At 37.0% G+C, this 25013-nt stretch overlaps 1 protein-coding gene across 1 annotated transcript in view; it reads right to left on the reverse strand.

Annotated features, from left to right (window-relative positions):
- Window positions 1-1836: 1836 nt before the first annotated feature.
- FBN2 (fibrillin 2) overlaps window positions 1837-25013 on the reverse strand; it is a 178831-nt gene continuing 155654 nt past the window's right edge. The window contains exons 48-65 of the mRNA XM_056325609.1: window positions 24588-24707; window positions 21206-21331; window positions 20819-20971; window positions 20184-20249; window positions 19762-19887; window positions 19536-19655; window positions 18228-18350; window positions 17676-17807; window positions 16171-16296; window positions 13254-13460; window positions 12430-12555; window positions 11713-11835; window positions 11446-11562; window positions 10671-10799; window positions 8882-9001; window positions 6995-7226; window positions 6163-6322; window positions 1837-3745 (exon numbers count right to left, since the gene is read on the reverse strand). Of these exons, the coding sequence (XP_056181584.1) occupies window positions 3371-3745; window positions 6163-6322; window positions 6995-7226; window positions 8882-9001; window positions 10671-10799; window positions 11446-11562; window positions 11713-11835; window positions 12430-12555; window positions 13254-13460; window positions 16171-16296; window positions 17676-17807; window positions 18228-18350; window positions 19536-19655; window positions 19762-19887; window positions 20184-20249; window positions 20819-20971; window positions 21206-21331; window positions 24588-24707 (2681 nt within the window). The 3' untranslated portion in view covers window positions 1837-3370. The remainder of the gene's footprint in view (window positions 3746-6162; window positions 6323-6994; window positions 7227-8881; window positions 9002-10670; window positions 10800-11445; window positions 11563-11712; window positions 11836-12429; window positions 12556-13253; window positions 13461-16170; window positions 16297-17675; window positions 17808-18227; window positions 18351-19535; window positions 19656-19761; window positions 19888-20183; window positions 20250-20818; window positions 20972-21205; window positions 21332-24587; window positions 24708-25013) is intronic.

The following is a 25013-nucleotide window of genomic DNA, read 5'->3' on the forward strand; positions in this document are numbered from 1 at the left end:
GGAAAGGAAGTGGCTCTGTTTTGGATTTCTTGCTTGTTTTTTTTTTTTTTTTTTTTTTTTAATCCAGGATATTTTTTCATCTGAATTTGAAGGTGGGGGTGACTTCTTTCTGGGTATTGTGCATAAATGACTCGTGCATTTTTAGGTGGCAGAGGATAATGCTGCCTTTCTAGTAAAGGGATGAGGTATTTTTTCTACTTTGTACTTGACTGTATGATTAGTTAACACAGATGTTATCTGATGATAGCTCCTTGGTTATAAAAAAGGCTTTAAGCAATAATCTCTGTTGACTGATAAAATCTTCCAGAACTTGTAGCCTTAGAGGAGTCATTTGTAAGTGCATTGCTACTATTTTCCCTTCTTGAGAATAGAAAGCAAAGGATAATGCTCTACTGGGTTCAGTCCGTTGGCTTTTCTTCCAGTGTGTGTTTCCTGGAAATCTCCCATTTTGGACAGAGTAGCCTTCTTAGAAATTAGCTGTTAGAGTTGTTAAAACTTGAGTCAGTGCCATACTGGATATATTTATTAGAGCTCTAGAGATCTTTTCATTTCTGTAAATGTCAGTCATCTTACCCAGAAGCAGCTTTGAATCATAATGAAACTTGCACGACCATAATCTGAAGGTGATGTCCATTAAGTCTAGTTCCAAGCAATTTCATATTGTCTTGTTTAAACTGATGCATTGTTAAGTGTTAGATAAATCTGAATACATGTGTAGATTTCAAGGAATACTCAAGGCAAATTAACTCCCATGAAATAAATTGGTAATTATTATAACAACGCCATAATTTCTCATTATTTTCTTTCTTTAGTGAAATTAGATGTATCATTCCTTTAAAAACTTGTATTTCTTGTATTACTTTATGAATATTTTTAGAGAGGGATAGCAAGGTAGCAGAATATGTTAGTCTGGATGTTTCAAAGCACAGGGAAGAGCAATTTTATGCTGAAAAAACTCACACTATGGAAACTCACTGTTACTGCATCCAGTAATTAGAACCTTAGACCTGCAACTTGGCTTTTAATGCAATTAGCTCGTGAAGTGCCATTCCTCTAGAAGAACAGCAATAGAATATGTAGGGGTAATTCTGCTGGTGCAGACTGTCTTATATTCAGAAACTAAAGAGTATATCTTAAACAAACATTTTGCATCTTAATTCAGTGCTTAATCCAACCTGATTTCCCTTTCTCTGGCTATTACTGCTGTGACAAAAACATGAAGTAAGTATTTGCTGTTAAAAGTAATCACCAGTTTAACTTTGAATGGAATAAAGGGAAGTTTATGCAATGAGGTCTTGTGGAAACCTTGCATACTTTATGAAAAAAACTTTTTTTGCACTGTTGTGCTTGACTGTGTACCTAACGAAGGGGATTTAAGAAAGGGACTGCCAGCAAGCAGAAGTACCTTCTGATAGTCTTATGAAATTTTTTTTGCTATTCAGGTAGGATGGAGGTTTTATACTTCTACACTTAAAATGTATGGGGATATTTTGTTATGAGCTGAATTATCAAACTTAAATTGTGATGGTCCTTCAGCCCTCATTACACGGGTAAGCACAAACTTCTGCAAGGCCAGCACACTTGAACATAATATGTGACAGATTTTGAGGGAGTTGAGGCAGAGTTTTAACTTTGTAGGGACAGTTTAATTCCTGTGTTTCAGTTCTGTCATAATGGAGAAACTAAAGGTCAGTAAATGCTGTATAATCCTAAATGTGAGTGAAGAAGAGTTTACACCGAAATAGCTTTTTTCTGCTCTGAATCCTACGGATTTACAAGTAGGTGCTTATTTTGTGTAAAAACCAGACATTTCAAAGAAAAAACTACCCCAAAATAAGCTTTATTGCAAGAAAAGTGTTGTCTTACTGATACAGACCTTCAAACAAAACTTTTTTTCTTACAAACTTTTGATTAAAAATGTACAAAGTTTCTTTTTCTTTTCAAAATCCCCAAAGTCAACAAAAGAAAAGAAAAATCACTGAGTATAACTTGATATAATCTTTGGTCAGCACTGATATGCAACTGAAACAATCCTGGAGTCAGCATGTGCTTTGGCTATTTTCACATATGAGATTCTGTTACATGACGTTACAGGCACCAGCTGTCAAGAAAAGCACCACTGAGACATAAACTTAACACATAATGGTATGACATTTTTTAAAAAATTACTAAACTAAATGTCAACTCATTGTACAAACATCTTTCTTACAAAATAAGCTATGATAAAATGAGGCATATGGTGTATAACTACAGTATTAATGAAACTTATAACAAATGGATTTCAAATACACTTTTCCTTGTCTGCGCTGCATAATTAGTTCGCACATATGGCAGTCCTGATACAGCTCTCAGTTTTAAGTAAATGCACCATTAATTCAAGCCAGCACCAAACAGTATGGAACATCATGTGTTCCCTTCAGAGAGACATTTTCTTCAGCTGCCTACATTAATGCAGACTTGTAGAGCACCCTTTCTGAGAATGAGGTGTGGTTGCATGTGTGGTTCCTTGAGGTTACTGGAAGGAAGTACAGTACAGTTTGGTTCTGCAATGCTAATGGTATTAAAAGCAGTCAAGGTATTTTGCTACAGTGGTTGTGCATCCTCCATTATTTGATGTGGCTGATTCAGAATACAATCCTATTGAGCTGCTGTGAAATATGATCTCCGCAGAGACTGATATTGCAGTTCTTACCCTTTAAAACTTCTTTTTTTCTTTTGAATACTCAAAAGCTTTGCAAGAGCACTTTAGAATATCCAGAAGATGTACTACAGTGCTCTTTCAGCCCTGATACATTTAAAAATTACTTATATACTATTTGGATGACTGGCCCAAATACAAAAGGAAACATCTTTCAATTTTTTTTTTTTTCATTAAGAAAGTACCTCTAAAATGTTATAGCTCAAATTTATAAATGTAAAGAAAACCAAGCAAGTTTCCCTTTTTGTTTACATAATTTGTTATTTTCTCCATATATTACTGCATTAAAAATAAATAAACTATATTTTTTTTTAATTAGGAACTATAGCAAAATACCCAAAGTGTTACAGACTGCTAACAGGAAAAAAAAAGCTCACATCTTTGTGCCATTAGTGCCATGTGATGACTTCTTGAACTTTAGCTTTTTAATATACTTCAATTTGAGGTTATATAACAGATACAGTAACCATGATCACCAATGTAATCAAAGTTTTGGCAGTGGCAAGGGTGGTTCTGCAGTCTCGGTAGGATGGAAAGAAAGAGGTCTTCCCCTCTTCCTTCCTCCCCCAAAAGTCAGTGACTGTTTCAAAGCCTTTGAAAAGCAGGTATGCTCAGGTGGGTAGAATAAGTGAACAGAAGTGACTGAAGAACTGGACTCAGTCTGGAGGACAGCTAGTAGAGGTCTATCCACAGCCTCATTCTGAGAGCTTCCCCAAGCTCTCCCAGGAGGTAGTTGTCCTCATTGCTGTCTTCCAGCTTCTTTAGCTCCTTTTTCTTGTATAGAGGAATGCTTGTGATTTCCAGTGTGTGAGTTCCAGGCACTGACTTTTTCTTAACTGTGTGCAAATAACTCAGTCCATCCCTCTGATGGATTTGAAAGATGCCATCATCATTGCCATGTGAGATGATGTAGCGCACGTGGTTGGTAAGGGGCTCAATGGCTGGGATGAGTTCTAGGATGTGCTCCTTATTGTCAAGCCTGGAAACGTTGACTCTCATCTTCAAAGGACTATCCATGTCTAGACTTTCCAAGCTAATCTGCTCAATCTGAAGTAAAGGAGGAAAGACTGTTTAAAGCAGGAAAGAAACAGATACTCACTTGCACTGAGAGAAGAAGAATAGCTGATTATTAACAGTTTCTGCATTTGTCAAAATCTAGCTGTGAAAGAATTGTAAATCCTTTCCATCTGGGAGAACTGCTTGATTCCATATAACATACACTGTAAATCTTAAAGGCTTCTCACACAGGCTTAGCAGGATAACTAAAGTTACAACATCAGGTCTACAGAGGGTGTTCAGATTTCAGATTTGTTTCAGAATCTATTCAGCTTCATGCTTGCAAGAAGTCCATGTAAAGAAGAGACCTATGTTTACTACCGCACTAAAGGCTGTATGCGAGGCACAGTCTTGTTCTTATGATGCATATTGGTGAGCAACATTACAGAAACACATACCACAACAGTGTATGGGAATTCCCTGAAACTTCTGGTATAATTGTTTTAATGAATGCAGGCTCAGCATTTGGTGATAAGGAAGTACAGTGATTATGAGGGAAACTGAAGTAAGGAGAGAACTGCTGCATTGTTAGCTGCCTACAGAAAGGGCTACTATGTCACATTGTCCAGTTAAATCCTATCTGGACCACTGAAAGGAGTGTGGAAAAAAGTTCTAGCATTGTTTTTCTGACAAATCAGTTGCATGTTCCTTTTTAATTTGAGCTTCAGTATAGTTATGCTGCTGGTGTGAATCTGTCCAGAGGTGTTAGCTGTGAACACGCTTGGGGGCAGGGGGTCAGAATGAGTGCATTCCCAGGAAAAGCATCTGACAAGCAAACGCTTTTGATTTTGCAAAAACATATACACTGTAGTCTTCTTTAGGAAACCTGATACTAAGTGACGTACCTAGCCTACATGTCAAGATCATTTCATGCTTGTAAGGATAGCAAAGGATTTCTTTCTCCGAGGGGATTCCAATCACACGTGAATACATATGTGTGCTAATATGTAATGTAATAAAAAACACTTGGTGAAAACAAGGAAAATTTGTGGACAGGAGCAAGTACTATAGTGTTTTAAATACGGCACCCCACAGACACCATTAGTAATGACAATATTTCTTTTTTCACATAGTTTTATGGATATGAAACCTTTCACTTTTACTGCTCAGGTAGTTGTAGTATTAAAAACTGAAAAGGTTAATGCTATTAAAAAATGGAATAACAAGATACAACAATTATGAACCAGATATGAAATTAACTGTGCAAAAGAAAAAATGCTTTCTGAAACATCCATGTACTTCTGTGGTGGGTTGACCACAGAATTCAGACTGGAACAGGTCAAGTGGGAGTGGTGGTGGGGATGGAAAAGGGTTGCTGGGGAAGTGTGGATGTGTGTGGGGGAAATCAAACATTTAGATTTTAAGTGCAAACACTGCATCCTTTAGAGCAGAAATTATAGATTTACTGGCTTCTTTAGAAACTTTGCCAATACAAGAACTGGTTTTGATGGCATTATGTGAAGGAGTGTGTACTAGGACTGGAGCTTCTGGATTGTTTTATGCCTCTATCCTTTTAGAAAGGAGACTTGTTTCCCTGTTCTTTCAATGCAATTTTTGTGGCTAGCACACCTTACCATTTTAGTTGAGGGTTTGCATTTTGCCTGTTCACATGACACAAATCTTGTACCACTGAAGGAAAATCTGTGTGTCGCTACCTCTAAACTGAGTCAGTTTCCCATTACTGCAGATTTCAAAATCAGACCTAATGCTACAAGACAACATCCTACCATACAGATAATGTGGACAACAGATATACAGGTATACTCTTCTAACTTTTGAAAAAAACGTCTAAAAGGTATAAATAGTAGGACTGTCCTTTCATGAGTATCACATAACTCATTTTTATAAGCCTACAAAATGCAGTGAGAAAAATACCGGGTCTGAAGTCTAGCTCTCTAATACCCTCAGCAATTCTGCAAATATTGGACTATAGTGTATCAGCTAGGTTATGGGCGCTAGTCCCCCACAACTGTGAGCAATCATGGGATAGACACTTAAGACTAAAATGATCTGCAAGAAGATCTATTCAGCTGTCCCAGACCATAAAACGCTATCCGATCTCTTCCTGACTGCAGAACAGGTTGCAGACATGACTGCTTTCCTAGCTCTCTGTAACTAGCAGGAAAATTACTTCTCTGAGTATTATTTTGAGGTATTAGAACACATCTCACACTACAAAGGACTCTTCACAAGCCTTAAAAACTTGATCCATTCATAGTTGTTGATGTCTTTCTGATTGCCATATCGTTCCTGCCAAGTGTAAATACCACCGAGGTGGGGGAAAAAAGATTTTCGCTGCTGAATGTGGACTGTTAAAAAGTTCCCTCCATTTACTGATAGTGATGAGTATCGTATCTCTGAAAAATAACTCAAAGTACATTATAGTGCTTATTTATCCTGGTACGTACAGTGTCATTAGCACTTCTCTTCCTCCTGTTGTCTTTTTCGGGATAGCCATTGATTTTACACTCGTAACATGCTTCAGGGGACAAAGCACTCTCTTCATCAGCATGTCCATCCAGTGGCAGGTACTGGCCTTTGTTAAATCCCATCCCTGAGACACAGTGGCTATTGAATAAAAACATCTGTTTTAGTTACTTCTTGCAGTTTTATGAACTGTCCTGTTAAATGGAAAGCGAGCGTATGTAATCTATATCACAGTGTCTGCACCACCTGCCTTTCCCTTCCCTCAGCAGGAGGTCTGTGCATTAATTTTCTTTGCACTAATGTGGCATACTGAATGAAATACAGTCTTTGGCTGAAGGCCTGTAGGTTTTTCTGATTTTCATTTACAAGTTTTACAAACAAACAGAACAACACCAGCCTGCCCTGAACTCTGGAACTACAGCACTTAGCCATTGTCATGTACCAGAACAATGTTAATTTGTGTTTAATTTTCTGGGTTGATCAGTGTGGTGTAAAACCCTTAATTATCTCAGCACCTATCCTTCTGCAGTAACAGTCCTCACTAAGCCGGTTTGTGAAGGACTTCTTGTGCTGATACTGGGGGAGAAAGCAGAACCAATTGTTTAATGTTGCTTATATACTAAATTTAAAATTAGCGTCATGCTGGATGTACAGACATGCCTTTTTTTCTAGGATATTTTGTGCAAAGGGAGTAGAAAAGATGACTTAGTAGCCTGTCCTTAGTTTGCACCTCTGTTCTTCAGTCTGGCTAGTGTCCAGCCTTTTTACAGCCTTCTGAATGTCTATGATGAATGACCTTGTGGAGATACTCACCCTTGTCCAACTCTGTAATAGCCAGGTGGACAGCCACAAAGATAGCCACCTTCAGTGTTGGAACAACCATAATTGCAGGGGTTCTTGGCAGAAGAACACTCATTCACATCATGGCATGCACTGGAGAATTGGTCATAAGAAAATCCAGATGGACAGGCACACTTGTAACTTCCCAGTGTGTTGTAGCAAGAAGCAGAGCCACACATGTTAGGATTGGAGCATTCATTTTCATCTAGTAAGCAAAACAAAGTATATTGATACTTCTTATCTGATAGACATCAGGTAAGCATGATGTAACTGACAAGTCAGAGTAGCTGCAAGTCCTAGGGCTCTGCTGCATCCTTGACCTCAGTAACCTATAGACTTGTTCTCTGAAGAAAAAGTATATTGGCAAAGGCCCACAGAGGACAAATGAGCTGGAACTCCAGTAATACTCCAACCATGATAGTATTCTTGGGTGCCTAGTGATGGGGCAGTTAGCACACACTCGTAGTGGAAACCTGCAGGCTCTGTGAGGGGGAAGACAATCTAAATAGCCAACCAAAATGAAAGAGAAAAGGAAGTACTGTCTTCACTGTGTGGATGTTGAACTAATATACAGAGAAGACGACTCCTCCAGTCACTGTGACTGATTTGGTTCCAGGCTATACTGTAAAAAATGACTGAGGAAAGTAGCTTGTTGTATGGAAGATCATGCTTTTGATAGTTGGCATGTGTTGTGTATTTTATTTCTCTTACCAAGGTACCATTTCCCTGTAGGTGTTTTCCTCCCCAATACCATTAGCACATGCTTCACCATTCTTGTCTGCAGTTACCAGCAGACACAAACACATTCTTTTGAGGACTATCTGTAATATTCAGAGACTGTTGCTGGTTTGGAGTTTTGTGGGAGTTGTTCATTGTGTATTCCCATGCTGGTCCTTTGCTTTCTTTGCTGTAGAGCAGTATTAAGGAAGGAGTGATGATGGTGGTTGGGACTTCAGAAAAATTGCCTGGTGTGCTACTTAATGTGAAATGGGTATAATAAACTAATTTATATCTCCAGTATCAGGACAGTAAAATCAGCCTATAAGAAATGTATGGCAGTCCTCACAGCCATCCTCTGATTACGACACCATTGACAGAGAACCGTGAAAGCAAACTTGAAAAGGTAAATAAGTTCTTGCAGTGCTTTGTGAACAGTACAGGATGGGGTTATTCAGGTGTGTATTGGTTTTTATTAAAAAAAATAATAATGAATTCTCCCATTTCATTTGCTATGGGAGTTAGCTTAGTTCATGAAACACAGAAAATAAATGATGGATTGATTGAACTAAACCTACAATAAAACTCCTGAGCTGATTAATTTGTCCCTGTCCCCTTCTCAAAGAAGTAAAGTTGGCCTCAAGACTGTATTTTGGAAGTAAGAAACCCTTAATGGTTTTGCTGGTATTTTTTCTCCCCATTCACCATAGATGCTATTCTGTAGTATTCTCAAATTGCTAATAAAGGTGAGTGATTCCTACTGATGAAAGGTAGGAATTTTCCCCCCCCCACCACCCCCCAGCAAAGGTATCTACACTGATGCTTTCAGGAATTCAATGATCATCTTTCCACCTTTCTAAGACTGGCATTTTTCCAAGGAGAAGGGAGTCAAAATTTAGGCCTTACTGTAAAAACTCCTTCTCACACAGAGTTTCAACAGGATGTGTGTGTTTTCTTCTTACCTCATGTCACTTTTTTGTGTTGGGAGTAATTAAGTGTATGGAAGGAGAGGGAGAGAGGAAAAAAACATTTGTGTCTGCATACCCTTTGTCCTGCTCATTCTTGTTCTCACCTGGCTGTTGTCACTATAAACACTATGACACCTTTGCTATTTAATGTATTGGGTGCAGTTTGTTTCCTTACCGACACATTGATTCCACTGGTAATGCTGAATATACCCTTGTGGGCATCCACATCTATATCCTCCCAGGATGTTCTGACAGCCATGCTGGCACCTATGGTTTCCATCACATTCGTCCACATCTTTACAATTGGGAGAGAAGTAGAACATGAAAGAACACGTGATTACACATGTTGCCAAATGTGTTACTCACTTCGATCACAAACATTGAAACACCAGTGTTTATGACAGAGTACTGCTGTAGAATGGAAGCACCACCCAGGTTGGTCTTTTGGAAAGCCTGAAAGTCAATAAATGTAGTGTTCTTTCTATCTATCAATAATCCGATCGGAGCTTTTCAGCCTTTGCATTATTCAGATTTGGAGAAGAAACATTGTTTCTGGTAATCCCACACGATGTTGCTTTGATGTAACATTTAGAATCTGAATGTTTTTTTTATTTCAGTTTTCAAACCAACTATGTAGGACTACACTTTCAGTTTCCTGGAACATACTGAAGTGTTTGAATATGAGCAGTACATATCAAATTTGGATGTAAGCTTTTACCTTTGCAAAAAGAATCTGAAAAGTCTCTGAGGTATGTGTAAATGAAGGAGAAAGCCACAAATCAAACCCAAAATGTAAAAACTCAGTCATCTGAAATAGTGTCTGCTGTTAGAAATAAGTAGATTGTTAAGTAGCCTATTCTGTCAGGTACAGTATGCAGTTCTAGTAGAAAATAAAAAATCATGCATGATATCACAGATTCTAAGTTACACTCCAGTTGTCCACAATTTGAAACAATGGAACTGTGATGTTCCAAAGCCTGAGGTGCAGAAAACCATCATGCAAGGAACTGAAAGGGAACTGTCATTTTATCACTAATGGCATATAGAGCAGTTCTGATATGCAAGTTGTGTACATATCTTGTAAATGCTTTGATATGCATAATTTAGCGTTTTGTTTCGTAGGAGCTCGGTAAAGTACACAATAACGATATATCTAATTTATGAGGAAAAAAGTAATCTGACAGAAGATAATGCTTTCTAAAACTTTTGGCTGCATATGTTCTGAACTGTTACTCTAGAAATAGGCTCCAAATAGCAACTCCTGTTTTAAACGCTGTATCAAGGTAGCTGACATTTTGAGATGTCATAAATTTGTGCATGTATACCTCTGCATTTCTAATTCTCAGCAGCCAGATGGCCTAGTACTACCTTCTAATTTCTTCATTGCTCAATCATCTGTTTGCACGCTGAAGAATCTGGAGCTTTCAAATAGAGATTTCATGACTGGGGGTCCCTTTTGGGCCAACAGAGAGAGATGAATCTTAACAACATAATTTGTATTTTAACTGTAGTGAATTACCCTTCTGAATGTGTATCTCTACGGTAGAATTCTTAAAGTAAGGAATTCGGAATCCAATCTTAGATCCCTCAGGTGGGGGATTACAACTAGTTAAAACAAAAAATTGTAAAGAGATTCTGTTTAGACTGCATGAAAATGAAAAAGAAGAAACAACTAGACTTTTAGAAGCATAAATCCATGTGAAGTTGAAATGGCAGCCTGGAAATAGTTGTTCAGTAGTTCAGCTAAAAAGTAACTTCTTAACCTAATTTGTGTAAAAATTACTCAGGCAGTATGTTCTTAACATACAATTATGCTTAAAGTTACTCATATACATTCCTATTTCTATTTGGTATTTACTTTTTCTACAGCTGGTGCTCTGTTTTATCCCTCTTTGACAACACAAGATTCACTAGATGCAGAAGTAAGGATTTGCACCACAATGAAATTGACATTCACTAGTTACCTTCACAGTTTAATCCAGTAGAATCCAGAGAAAATCCCCTTTGACATTCACAGGTAAAACTTCCAGGGGTGTTTTGGCAAACTCCTTTTGATCCACAGAGTGATGGCTGAGAACCACATTCATTATTATCTTAAAAATGCAGAAGAAGAGAAGCTTGGTGTACCTTGTGGCATGATTTTAGACACATTCAGATAACATTTCTTAAAGGGTTAAAATCCACAGAGGTGCAACAGTTTACTTTGAAAATGTAGCTTTTCACATGTAAATGTCAGGTGACCTGATGATTCATGCAAAGCTATAAGTAATTATTAAACTGGAAATGCAAGCTGTAATTTAGTTGTAAGTGCAAAGGACCAGATATATAATTGCTGACAGTGAAAAATACCACACTTCTGCATTAGCTGCATAAAATAGTTTCAGTTAGCAACATTCATACATATGCTCTAAGATCTAAAGACATCTGTATCTGTTAAAAAAAATACAGTCTGTTTTTGTTTAACTACATTTACAATCAGATTTTGATACTTTACCCCTTTGTCTCCATGTGGTTATACTTAGAATGTAATAACATGTATTAAAGATGTGCGGCTGTTTACTCAGCAAGAAAATACAAATGGCAGAGAGACTGATTTTTCTTTAGCTATAATTAATGCTTTTCAAAGTCTTTTTTCTGGACTCCTGACATTATTGCTGTGTATTGTTACTGTTTATAAAGAGAGAAAGAAATAAGTAAGAATTGAGAATGTTCTTATAGAAAAAATGATGTTTTTCCTACCAATACAAGCTGTGTGGTGTTGTGTAAAACCAGGTGGACATTTGCATGTGAAGCCTCCAAGGGTGTTGACACAGAGGAACTGGCAATTGTGTTGTTTGGTTTGACATTCGTCAAGATCTGAAAGTAAGAGATGCTTTTGTCTTAAGAAAAGTCAGCAAAAAAAAAGTACATTTAGTCTAACTTGATAAAAATATCACACTTCAAAACTACTTTCTTTTATGTCAAGGTGCAACGAAATTAAAAATTACTGTGTATAACTTTCTTTACCTTTACATGTCTTTCCATCTTCTTGAAGGATGTAGCCTCGAGGACATGAGCACTGATAGCTCCCTTCTGAGTTCTTGCAGATAAAATTGCATGGTTTAGGAGACTGGGAGCACTCATCAAGATCTACAGAGAGAAAATGTTAAGTATTTGTTTTATTGATTTCTTTGTCTTTGAAGGGTGTTTTCTAAACAGCACTACATTTAACAGAAACATGTTTGTAGAAAAAGCTCCCAATTTACATTTCTTCAGAGTTCCTTTTTTTTCTCTGTGGATTTGTTGCTATGAAGTTTCTATGGGGTTGTCACTACAGTGACAAACTGAGTATCTTGAAAGAGTAACATACTAGAGTGACAGCAGCATTAGTATTTTCATCTAAGGACCAAGTATTTACTTTTGGGCATACTATGGTGTACTTATATATGTTAACAAACGGGGAAGTGGGAAAATATAGACCACAAAGTAATAAGCTGGTTTCTCAGTCAAAATGGTTACACAACTGAAACATATTTCGGTTCTTATTCTGCTGCAGGAATATTGCCAGTACAGCTTATTTCCCAGTTTTCCAAAATGAAATACCAAAATGGAAGTGCATATTAGGAAAAGAAAGATAGAAAAGATGGAAAAGAGATAAAGAGAAAAAACTGCTTCGATACAAAGGTTTACAGAGGTTGATATGTCAATAAAAAAATAACTGATTATTAAGATACTGAATCTTACCAATACAAGATGTGCCACTTATGTCAGTGGTATAGCCAACTTTGCAAAAACATCGGAAGGAGCCCATAGTGTTTATACACTGTCCATTTCTACATAGGTTTGGCATGACCTTACACTCATCAATATCTGTACAGAAGATATTAAATATGTCACTTTTTAGTGTTAAATTTGACTTTTTTCTTCTCTTCTATTTTTTCACAGTTCCTCATCATCACACTTATCATAGGAACTTTACCCTTTCTCTTTAAAAATGGATCTGAATTCAAAGTCAAACTTCTTTCAGATTTCCATTATTGGTTTTTTGTATCAAGACCTTCCTGCTATTTCATTAGGTACTCATGTTACAGTTTTGTGAGGTCAAAATAAATAAAAAAAACCCATAGAAGTTTCTTACATGATGTCATATAAGATGATGTCAAAATTTTTTCACCACAGTGTAAAAATGTATGTTCGCTTCTGCTTCTGTGTGGAAATAGTAACTGCAAAGCATTCACTGGGACTGTTGTTAGAACAACTGCTGTTGCCTTTGCCATGTATGCAACTTCTCAGCATACAAAAGCTTTGGGATCATTTCTAGCTTTTAGTTACTGGTTAGTACCTCCTGTTTTAGATCCCAGCCCTGAAAATTCTGCAGAGCTCTGTGTATTCTGGTTGCAGCTACTGTTTAAAGGTGTTTTTAATTTCTGGTCTCTCAAGAGCATTTGAAAAAGCAAACTTTTTTCACAGGCATTCTTCAAAGAAACTTCAAAGAAAATCCTTCATTTTCTTAGACATGTGAGCATATTCTTTTCCCCTTTTGTTCCTTTTTTTACCCCTGCAAATACCTCTTCCATCTGTAGTATAGCCTGGTCCGTGTGGACAGAGCTTCTTGTATTGAGTGGTTCCGGGAAGCGGGCAGAGCTCACACTGGTTACCCCAGCCTCGGCTTCCATCACAGCAGCACTCAGATTTAGTGACAAGATTCCGGCTGCTTGAAGCCATCTGACACATTGTCTGTAAAACTTCAGCAAAGCAAAACCCTTGGCGATTATCTGTAAGGAAGAAGTGGAAAGATCAAGACAGAGTAGGAGAGAAAGATCTGATCTGTTAAGCGTCTGATGTATTATTCTGGCGTTCTGTCAACACATGCAAGCACTAGATTATTAGCAGCTAGTCTGTGAAGTCTATTTTGACTTAGACTTTCAGATTTGTTGTGCCTTCTGATAATTTGCTGCTGTTCCAAGTGTATTCCAGACACCCCTAAAGTTCAGTACCTGCACGGGTTGGGTAAGAGTTTTACTTCTAAGAAAGCTGTCCCCTGGGGTGTACCCGCTGAGCTTGCTTAATAGTGAAACAGGGCCAAACTGAGCTTCCACTTAGGCTGCCTATGTTTGGCTTGCACTTGACAAGTTGGAGTGGTGTTAGAAGTTTGTTTTACTGGCCAAAATATCATGTTTGATCATCTGTAATTACACTGATGTGTTTTAAATGACAAAGCCCTTAGCACTTAAAAGTGTCTATGAAACTCAGTACTTTTTCAGTGGTACTCCTATTTTTTGTTGGGCAATAAACCCAGTATAATTTATACGGCCTTAGGGTTGGTCTGCCCCTTTCTAATTCTATTTCTTTAATTTGTAAGGTTAATACCTGTCAATCATAAAAGAGGAACAAAACCTCAGAGTCATTAAGCTCCTACAAGTTTTCTTCAAACTGGCAGCTGAGGAGAGCAGAGATGGCAGCTTCCAGTACTAATGGAAACTAAATTCTGCAGAGATATATTCTAAATAGTCTATGTCACCTGTCTTGTTAATTAAAATGGAGACATTGCCAACTATGGTCTAGAAAGACACGTTTTCAAATGATCAATTTTTTTTTTTCTCTTAAAGCAAAAAGTTAAAATCCTTCAGATCCCTCAGCACGTGTATATGTATCAACACCCATCTGACCTTCTCTTTCACAACTATGAATAGAACCTGTACATTTCTTACACGAATCAGGTAAAATGCAGACTTTGGCTTTAGGCAGAATGTACTCTGCGTGCTTGGTAACATAACTGTTTACATCAAATAAATCTGTCCTTACTGACAGGCTGTAGAGTTGTGTGGAGAGGAACCTCATGAAGTTCCACAAAGGCAAGTGTAGGGTCCTGCACCTGGGGACCAACAACCCCACGCACCAGCACAGGCTGGGGGTGACCTGCTGGAAGGCAGCTCTGCAGAGGACTTGGGAGTGCTGGTGGACAGCAAGTTGCCCAGGAGCCAGCAGTGTGCCTTGGTGGCCAAGAAGGCCAGTGAGATCCTGGGGTGCATTAGGTTGTCCTCCCCCTCTGCTCTACCCTGGTGAGGCCACATCAGGAGTGCTGTGCCCAGTGCTGGGCTCCCCAGGTCAAGAGAGACAGGGAGCTACTGCAGAGGGTCCAGCAGAGGGCTGTGAAGATGATGAGGGGATGGAGCATCTCCCTTGTGAGGAAAGGCTGAGAGAGCTGGGCCTGTGTAGCCTGGAGAAGGGAAGACTGAGGGGGGATCTTACCAATGTCTGTCTACAAATATCTTCAGGGCAGGTGTCAGGAGGACGAGGCCAGGCTCTTTTCAGTGGTGCCCAGTGATAGCACAAGGGGCAATGGGCACTAACTGAAATACAGGAAGTTTCATCTGAATATGAAGAAAAACTTTTTTACTTTGAGGGTGACAGAGCCCTGGAACAGGCTGCCCAGAGAGATTGTAGAGTCTCCTTCTCTGGACATATTCAAAACCTGCCTGGACAAGATCCTGCATGACCTGCTCTAGGTGAACCTGCTTTAGCTGGGGGTTGGGCTAGATCATCTCTAGAGAGAGATCATCTTCTTCCAAACTTGACCATTCTGTGCTTCTGTGATTTTGTGAAAGTCAGTTGTGTGAGGCAGCATGTTTGCTGCAGTAATTTGCAAGACTCAGCAGATTTCTGTTCTCCTAGAAAGTTATATATAATATACAAAATAAATACATATATACAATATACAAAGTACATAATATACAGGTATTTTTGATGCAAGAATACTAATAAATACTCATAGAGTTTTATTATTGTAAAACACTTTATATAGATATATACTTAAACATTGACCATGAAAAGGTAAATTTTGCAGTTTTCTTTGATTTCTAAAAAGGGAACAATTAATACTGTAGTGCAAATGACAAGACTGAACATACTGAAAAGGAAATATGAGGTTGATGAATATATCCCCCTTCATCAGCATTTGAAATGAAGGCCTGCCTCAAAACTTTTTAATACATCTTGCAGTTTTTTGTATTTTGCATTCATAATCTCTGTCTGAATTAAAGGTACAGAAAATTCAGATGCCCAGCTGCAGTATTGTGGTGCTTAAGATTGCACTCTGAATGTGCAAACAATTTTGCTCTGCATCCTAGTTTTTGATCTAAGGTAACTAATTACTGATTCTTCTTTACAAATACCTGTATTTTGCCTGGACAGTGTTGCTCAGCACCATATATCCTTCAATGTCCTTTGGAAATAAGACACTTCTATGTGAGGCCCCTGACTGCTACTCAGCTGACATTCTCAAGATGCTCCCCATTCCTGTAATTATTTAATATCATATGATTGTTTAATTAATAAAATCATTATTAGATTTCTGTAAACATGAGAGTTATATGGCCTTACTGTTGGCCTGTCCACGTAAGACAGGTACTCAGAAGCCTAATTTACACTCTGCATCTTTTATACTTCAATGCAAGGTTAAATGTATATGAAAGAGGCATTTACCAAGACACTCAATGCCTGATGGACTTGACAGAAATCCTTCATTACATTCACATCGGTAGCTCCCAATAATGTTCATGCAACGACCATTTTCGCAGATACCTGGCTTGGTGCGGCATTCATTTTCATCTTTACAAAAATATAATAAAAAAATCAAATAAATTATTACAAGAAAATATATCAGAATCATAGAATGCAGTAATTATTCTGCAGTAATATTTGCTAAATATGTGCAAGAGGAGGAAAATCAGCAAATAATTAAGCCTGGAAAGGGTGTTCCCAAAAAAACCTATCCTATTCCATTCCTTATGCACTACATCCTAGGATGAAAGCTTTAATTCTTGCATGTTCTGTGGAACTTATAACTAGAAGCAGAAAACACTTGCAGCAGAAGCTCTAGTTGTAACTTTTTCCTGGCAAGTAAGATTTAAATAAAATTGGAATACATGCACAATTTGAGTAACAAATTTTCACTTTGTAATCACTAAATAAGAGTCTCTAAATACAGTTTGACCTCTCCTTAATCAGTCATATTTCAGTCTGCATATAATTTCCCTCAAACAGCTTATAGTCTGTGAATTTTCTTTCCTAGTAATGGCACAGATACTGTAAGCCATTATTCATCTTTATAGATGCCTAAAGTAAAACCTCAGAAAAACCTCAGGTGATTTAGAGGCAGCACAACATGGCAAAAATGGCAGAATTCTTGTTAATACAGATAATTTTCCCTGAAAAAAATCATAGAGTTCTGTAAAGGACAGTACTCATTCTCTTCCTGAAGGAATATTGTTTTAAAATATTTTCATTTAAAGCATTCACTGACATTAATGTTTAGATTTTGGGTTTTTTTTTAATCTCTGAGCCAATGACAGCCTCAGCTACTTCTGTTCACAAAGAACTCTGGAATTTCTTGGGGTTTTTAAGTACCACAAGAAAGTACAATCTGCCAAAATGTAGCTACCATTTCCCCCTCAACTAATTGAGAAAATGATGGAAGAAAACTGTTTGCTTACAGGATGGAGAATTATTTTGAACTATGGCAGTTTCCACATCTTTTGCTTTCCATGGCTTTTATATGCTGTTTCAGAATCTTACAGTTTTAACTCTTTAAGAAACTGCCACATTATTCATAAACAGTGTTAATGCTAAAGGAAATATAACTTTTTATTTATGATAATTTTGCTTCCTACTCATCAAATGAGGTCTCTTTTGTCTGGCAACTTAATTTTTTAAATCTAACACGTTTGAAAAACTTTCTGATTTTGTTGTACAACAAAAGAAACAAAACCAGAGGTTTTCTTCTGAAATACTTATTAGTCATTTAGAACTACTGTCAGATAAGGTCAAACCTTGAAACAAAAAAAGAAAGTTTAAGATGTTGCACATCATTAGCTGTCCTGAGTGTGCTTTATGAATTGCTATTTTCTGTTTTTCTATATTCATATACAGAGGATTTTTCATTTGCTTGCTTCTTTGTATTCAGTAGATGTCCTCTTTCTAAGCTTTACCTGTGCAGCCTTCTCCATCAGGTCTATGGGTCATTCCAGGAGGACAAATGCACATGAAGGTACCAATCAAATTTTTGCACATCATGCCTCTTGATTCACAGTCATGGAGTCCTTCAGCACACTCATCTAGATCTGGAAAAAAAAGTGTATGTATTATTTCCAGTAGTTTCAGTTACTGAAAACAATTAGCACTTTCTCAAGAAAAAGGACATACGGACTTCCCTAACTAACAAGCACTGAAGAAAAATCGAAGAACTATGTTTAATTGCAGTCATTTTAATCTTTATGAACTGTATCATCTTGTCATGCTAACAATGAACTTCACCATTGTGACCTTCTTGGCTTTACGATCCCCATCAAGGGGTATACTTGATAGTAAAACCACTAGATACTGGTTCTACATGAGTTCTGAAAGAGTAAATTATCATCTGCTGGGCTGTTTGCTACATTCCACTGAGAGTATAAATGCAAGGTGCACAGAAATATTTGGATTATGCTTTAGCCAGTATAGGTTGATGGAAGTTGGGGAGAAGTTTATACATAAGTCATTACCTTTGCACATCTTTTGGTCTTCCCTTAGTTCATAGCCAACTGGACATGTACATTCATAGAAACCATAAGTATTGATACAACGAAAAGCACACAGCAAGGGATTCTGGGCACACTCGTTTATATCTGAATAGAAAGGAAAAAAATAATTATTCTCCACAAAGTTTTTAAAAAAATCACCAAGAAGGTTTTCTAACACCTACGCTTCTCTTATCAGCTAAAAAGTATCAGAAATTAATAATGCAAACCAAAAACTTGTGGATGTTTGGTTTTGAGTAGCCAGAGAAAACTGAACAAAGCTTTGCTTAAAAATAATAGCATAATAAATATGGAACTACTTGAGCTTAAAATGACAAGTTGGGACATGCCTATTTCAGATTTTTATTATATGATAATTTTTTAATGTATTTTTGTGTGATGGGAGTAGTCAGCTTTTTTCCCAACTCAAAAAAATTAAAAAAAATCTTGCTTCAAAAAGCAAATAATTGTGATTCAAAAAGTACAAAATTTGTAAGAAGGATACTGATCATCCACTGAAAGCAGAATGGTTGTACACTGCTCCCACACTATGAAAAATCAGAGGTACTTAATGAAAGTAATAGGGTATTAGTTTAAAACAGATGAATGAAAATACTTCTCCAAGTACTGACAGTAGTGACATTCTGGATCTTGCTGCCACAGGAGGCTGTGCAGACAGATGGTATCAGCAGATTCAAGACTGTACTGGACAGACTCTTAGACAACAGGTCTGTAAGTCGATACTAAACCCACTCTGCAGGGAGGCAACCCCCAGTTCACATCGTATTTTCCCTATATCCTTAGCTATTGTATTAGAGGAGTGAACTGCAGAAAGTTCACCCTAAAATAGTATTTCAACTGTAAAGGATGAAATAACAGACTAGATGGACCAGTGGTCTGACTTCAGGGTAATATTTTTTTTTTTTTTTCCAGGTAAAAAAATAAAAACTGCTCTGCCTCAGTTATGACAAGTGGTATGCAATTCAGGCATTTTTGCCATGGTTAGTTATACCATTTATGAGGATATTCTAGTCTCAACAGTTACTCCCTTCATCTTTTCCAAAAAGGACCTGAAAAATGTAACTTACCACAACATGCAGTTTGGGAAATACTGTGATAAACTAAAAATACTGCTTAAGTCAATTCAGGACTTCTTTTTCAATGACATATTTCAAGCAGAGAAACTTGTTTTCCTCCTAGCTATTACAGCATCACAGGTCTGGTTAATAAAATAATTTGAATACTGAGGACTGAACAAAAACTGAAGGAAAAAAAATAAAGAGGACAGGTTACCTTCACAATTCATCATTGGGCCTGGCTCAAATCCTTCATGGCAGTTGCACTCAAAACTGCCAATCGCATTAGTGCACGTACCGTTTCCACACGGGTTGCCAATTGAACATTCATCAGTATCTGTATATAATGAATAAATGCAAACTGAAGAGAAGTGGGACACATCTCAAATTGTGTTTTAAATTCCAGTGTTAATATTCTTAGAGTTTATGAAATATATACATACCAATGCAGTGTACTCCAGTATAATCTAAGTTGTATCCCATGGGGCACTCACAGCGGAATGATCCATCAGTATTGATGCAGTGACCATTTGCGCAAATCCCTGGGCTTTCAAGGCATTCATTAACATCTAAAAAGCAGAAAGATATTGGCAACCACTTAGCTGATTCATTTCTGTATCAGGTTTTAAAAAAGCATTAAAAAAGCATTTAAAAAACCACCTAAGCACCTTATTCTGTTTGTCTCTAGCCACGCAATTTTAAAGATAATCTTTTAACTCTCATTTCATAATGGTCCACATTTATTAGAGGTCAGCCTCTTGTCACCTGGGGCTGTGGGGAATTAGTCATCACATACTATAATATCCAAGTCTAGTTTTAAGTACAAATAATTTCTGTTTAAATTCTCAGGCAAAAGTATACATACCTTCACGTGTATCATCAATTCCAGGAATGGTTCCATGACCATATGGACAGAGATCCTGAAAAGCAGCTGTAGAGGTATGTTTATTTAAAAAAGAGAGTGAGAGACAGAGAACCATGACAGACAGTTAAAGCCATCCCAAAATCTTCTATATCACACTTTTCATAACTGTCAACTGTTTAAATCACAGTCTTTATGCTGTCTGGCCAGATACAAAAGTAAAACTGTCTCTAGGTCAGGGAAGCAGCTCTAGAACTCATTGAGCTTCAATGTGGTGGTTCTTGGTGCCTTCCCCTTTCTGTACTTGGAGAAAACCAAGAACTGAAAACTGTTGATTACTTCAGGGATTCTTGGCATTATCCCATTTTGCTCTTCTTTTTTGCCTAAAGCAGACTAGATCTACAGATGGAGGCTACTAGTTCATCTCTCTACACAGCACAACTGACAACTCAGTATTTTTCTTTTGCTGTGGTTTCATCTATTTAATTATATTAATTTTGTTGAACTGAAAAAGGTTCTAGAAAAGCCTGTTAAGAAAGAATGCCAAAAAGATCTCTAATGATCAAAAAGTTACAACACAATTGTGCTTTTCCTTTTCTCCCACCTAAAAAGGCTTTATTTTAAATCTTGATGTGTACCTTCTTCTTCCTTTGGACAGAGCTCACAAGGATCACCCCATCCTTCTCCTGGCATTTTGCTGCAGCAACACTTTGCCTTTGTGGTGTTGAAAGCCTTTGGCACTGAGCATTTCCCATTCTCAAAGTTAGTGAAACAGAAGCTCTGGCGAGTATCTAAAAAAGAAAATACAGTTACTTGTAGCTAACTTCCTTCCTGGTTAGATCTTAACTGTCTAGCCCTGAAAGGAGTAATATAAGGTCTTTGTTTTTCATACTATTTTGAAAGCACTTTCCAGCACTCATAAGGACACAGTTTGGAAGGACCTGCAGAGGTTCCTTTTTACTCATTCTAGAGAGTATCTGTTATGTGTCAGAATAAATTATTACATTCCTTAATCATTAACTTACCAAAACATCTCCGTCCATTATCAGACAGCACAAAACCTGTAGGACAGATGCACTGAAAACCTCCTGGAGTGTTTGTACAAGAGCCAAAGAGACAGGTGTTGGGATCCTCATTACACTCATTAATATCTGTAAATTAACGGAGAAAAGGTTCACCATAATGCCACTGGCTATGAATTCCTTGGTAAAGAAAGATTGTTAATTTATTTATTTATTTAACTTCAGCAGGAAGTGCTCCTCCAATAAGGCATGCAAGAGACAAAGAAGCCTGAAGGTTCCACCAACTCTTTCAAATTGGAGTGTTTCACTGGTATGCACTTTCCTTTCCAAATCCCATTCTCTGTTCTTTGTCATATTTATAATATAAACATCAAATAAAAACTTTCAGGCTGAAACAGAGGAAAACATATATTTCTGAAAAGGAAAATATTTTTCTCTAAACATAAAACATCCAGAAATGAATTGTTAAAAATTTGTATATTGGGGATTCCATGTCATTAAAGGTGGGCTTTTTTCATGCTGATTGACTTCGTTCCTGAACTGAAACTATAGCTAGTTATTAGCAGCGAGAGACCTATGATTATATTTATATATTCAGATTTGTATTTACTAGTCTTCCACAGGCATTCTTGATATGTTATTTAATTTTTTTTCCTGCTCAATTGCATAATTTAAGATATATTGTTATGACTATAAAACTGTGAGATTTATTTTGTTAAAATTGAGTTATTTTTATAAGTATCAAAAACGTTAAGATGAGAGTACTTAACATAAACATTAAGTGCCTATAAAATTCTGCAGCTAAAACAGTACCAGGCTGCATATCCTGCATCTACATAGACAACAGACAGAGTAAGAAAAGTAATACATTAATAGACCTTTAATTTTTCATATCTATTATTTAAAACTGTATTTTAATTTTATTCTGCAAATACTGACAGAAGATATAAGCTTCCTTGCTAAAGTAACTTGCAGAGTTAATTGTAATTTAATAAATTCTGAAAGTGTATTCTAATAAACCTCAAAAATTCTACCTGCAGTACAACCCCTCCCGAGTCTTTTACTAAGGGTTTTTAAAAGAACCATCAAAGAGATCTATGGCTGTATAAGCACTTTACATTAATATCCATATTGATCTTAACATGTATGCAGGAACAGGTATTCTTCACAGATGCTGCGTCACCAAATTTCTCTGATACTGGTTGGACTCCCTACTATACTGAATCTTAGAAAACTAACCTGTATTAAGCCAGTAAGGAAAAATGGAAATATATCACAAGGAAAATATAAGCAGAGTGATGGAGGAATAGATTCTTTGATGTTACTTCTGAAAAATATTACCTTGAGTCCCATTTTCAGAAGTTACTATTAGGTATAGCACATGAACAAACCACTACCACAATCTGGCATTATGACTAAACTCTGCTGTAGCTTCCCATGGGCAGGCTATTACTATGTGAAGCATTTTATGTCAGTTTGCTTCAGTGAAAAAAGTAATTAATTTCCCAGTTAGTGTGGCAGTTGCTAATATACAAAGCTCAGCAGTTCAGCTGCATTAATGGGATGGAAAAAATGCTCTTTAGAAGTACTGATTATTACTGTAATGAATGGCTTGGAACTACTGTAAGAAACTATTTTTGTGGCCATAATGAACAGGTGACTAGCCAGACTGTGGAAGTAAATGAATCCTTTCCCCTTCATTCCCTTAAAATTGAAGGAAATACATTAAATAGCTAGATGAAATCTCTCTCTAGATGTGGCTCTCATTTTCCTGCCTATAATCACTCTGAGCTCAAAAAGTAATCTAGCCATTGCCCACCTTCATGCTACAGACAGAAGTAATGAATTCTTATAAAGTTTGCATTTTAGATCAATAGAAAGTAATGGGAAATGTATGTTGCAAGAGCTGTCATAATATTAATCAAAGTATTAGTATAATCACATGTGATTATCTAGGCATTTTCTAGGTACTTTAGCTGAAAACTTTCTGGACACATGGCAGAATGAAAAAAAGAATGCAATTAAGTGCCTTTTACTCAGTTCAGGTAAAAATCTGTTCAGGCAGTCACTGATGCTGTCAAAAACATCCAAAAAGATTCTGTGAGGATACTAAAGTGTCCATAACCTGTGATATTGCTGGAAAACCAAAAGCTTTCATTTTAAATTCATGATTTTACAACTGCAGATGATTTGAATTCATCTCAAACATAACGGCTAATATGGGAACAGCAGCTGCCAAAAGAAACCATGAAATTGGCAGGCAAACTGAATATGGTGGCATGATACAGAAGGATGAGAGAACTCTAGGGCATAGAAAATAAATCCTGTTGTTCAAGACAAATATTCAAAATAGTTCCTGTGATCCAGTTCCTGCACCCATAAAGATTTAGGTGGCTCTAGGCCAAAGCTTTATGTCCTCACCAGCGTTTTCTTCAGTCCACACAAGCACAACTGCTCATTTATTATTGGGAGTTATTTGGATGTATGCATGTCTGGGGTGTCGCACCAGCTAACTTCAATCATTTATGCTGAAAACCAGGTTTCTTAATATATTCACAGTGGACAGAGAGGTGCTTACTCTGTCTCTTACCATGCAGAAACCTAAGGCTTCTAGGTTATCTGCCTAAAACTAGTTGTGTGCAGCTTCCTTGCCAGGTGCCCCATGTAGTTAATTTAAATGCCCAATAAATTCACAATAGTCCTGTGCTTTGCTCTGCTGGAAAAGGGAGTTGTAACTTGGATTTATTTCTCATTCTCTGCCACACCAAATCTTCAGTCATTGTGTGACATTCAGCTCCTGAATGATATTCAAGCCTTTAAATGAGGCTTGAATGAACAAACAAGAACATGCAGACTGATGAAAGGCCTGGTGTAGCCTCTTCCTGTGAATGTCAGCATAGAAGAGCCATTATACAAAATACAAAATCAGAAACCAGTTCTTACAAGAAACCAGTTTAAGCAATTGTTCCCATAAGCTCCATAATTTTATCAAGATTTTAAAATGTCATAGCCCTCTGAAACCAGAGGCTTAGTTCATGCATTAATTGCCAGTAATTACCTTCCCGTAAACACTATATAAATCCAGTACACAGATTTTTTAAAATAAATGATAATTTTTTTAAAAAAGGGAATGAAAGATAAAATACCATTTTTTTAACAAGTATTTTTGTTTGCATTAATGATGATGTTAATGTACAAAATATCTTGCCTTCCATTTTTAAAACATCCTCCTGAAGACTTTTCCTACCTATTCCCTGTCACCATGATTTTAAGTTGGGCAACATTCACAAACATGAGGGTGTACAACGACTTTCCACCAAATCAGAACCAGACACTTTTTCTAATTTTTAAATTGTTCAGAAGCAAAAATTACAACTTGCCTTACCAATACAACTTTCACTTTTTACTTCATATCCTGGTGGACAGATGCATCTGAATGATCCTTCCAAATTTTGACAGGTACCAGGATAGCATGAACCGGGTAGTGCCACACACTCATTAGTATCTTTGGAGAGTAGATGGAAGCAAGAAAGGTTTAGAAACATGTAATTCTTATAGTAACAAAACAGGCTTATTCATGAAAAAGACTGTAGGATACTTTTAAAATTTTCTTTTATAAGGCATTTAAATGCTAGAAGATCAACAATTATTCCTAAGCTCAGTTACTTCTACTGTGTTTTCATTAAAGTCACTGTGTTTGTTTTTGGTTTTTTGTGGTTTTTTTTGTACTTAGGCACTCATACTGCGGTGCTTTCCCCTAGATGAGATCTAACAGTTTGATTGTTTCAGCTCATCAGTACTTTAACATCTC

The sequence above is a fragment of the Falco biarmicus genome, chromosome Z, assembly GCF_023638135.1.
Source record: "Falco biarmicus isolate bFalBia1 chromosome Z, bFalBia1.pri, whole genome shotgun sequence".
NCBI lineage: Eukaryota > Metazoa > Chordata > Aves > Falconiformes > Falconidae > Falco > Falco biarmicus.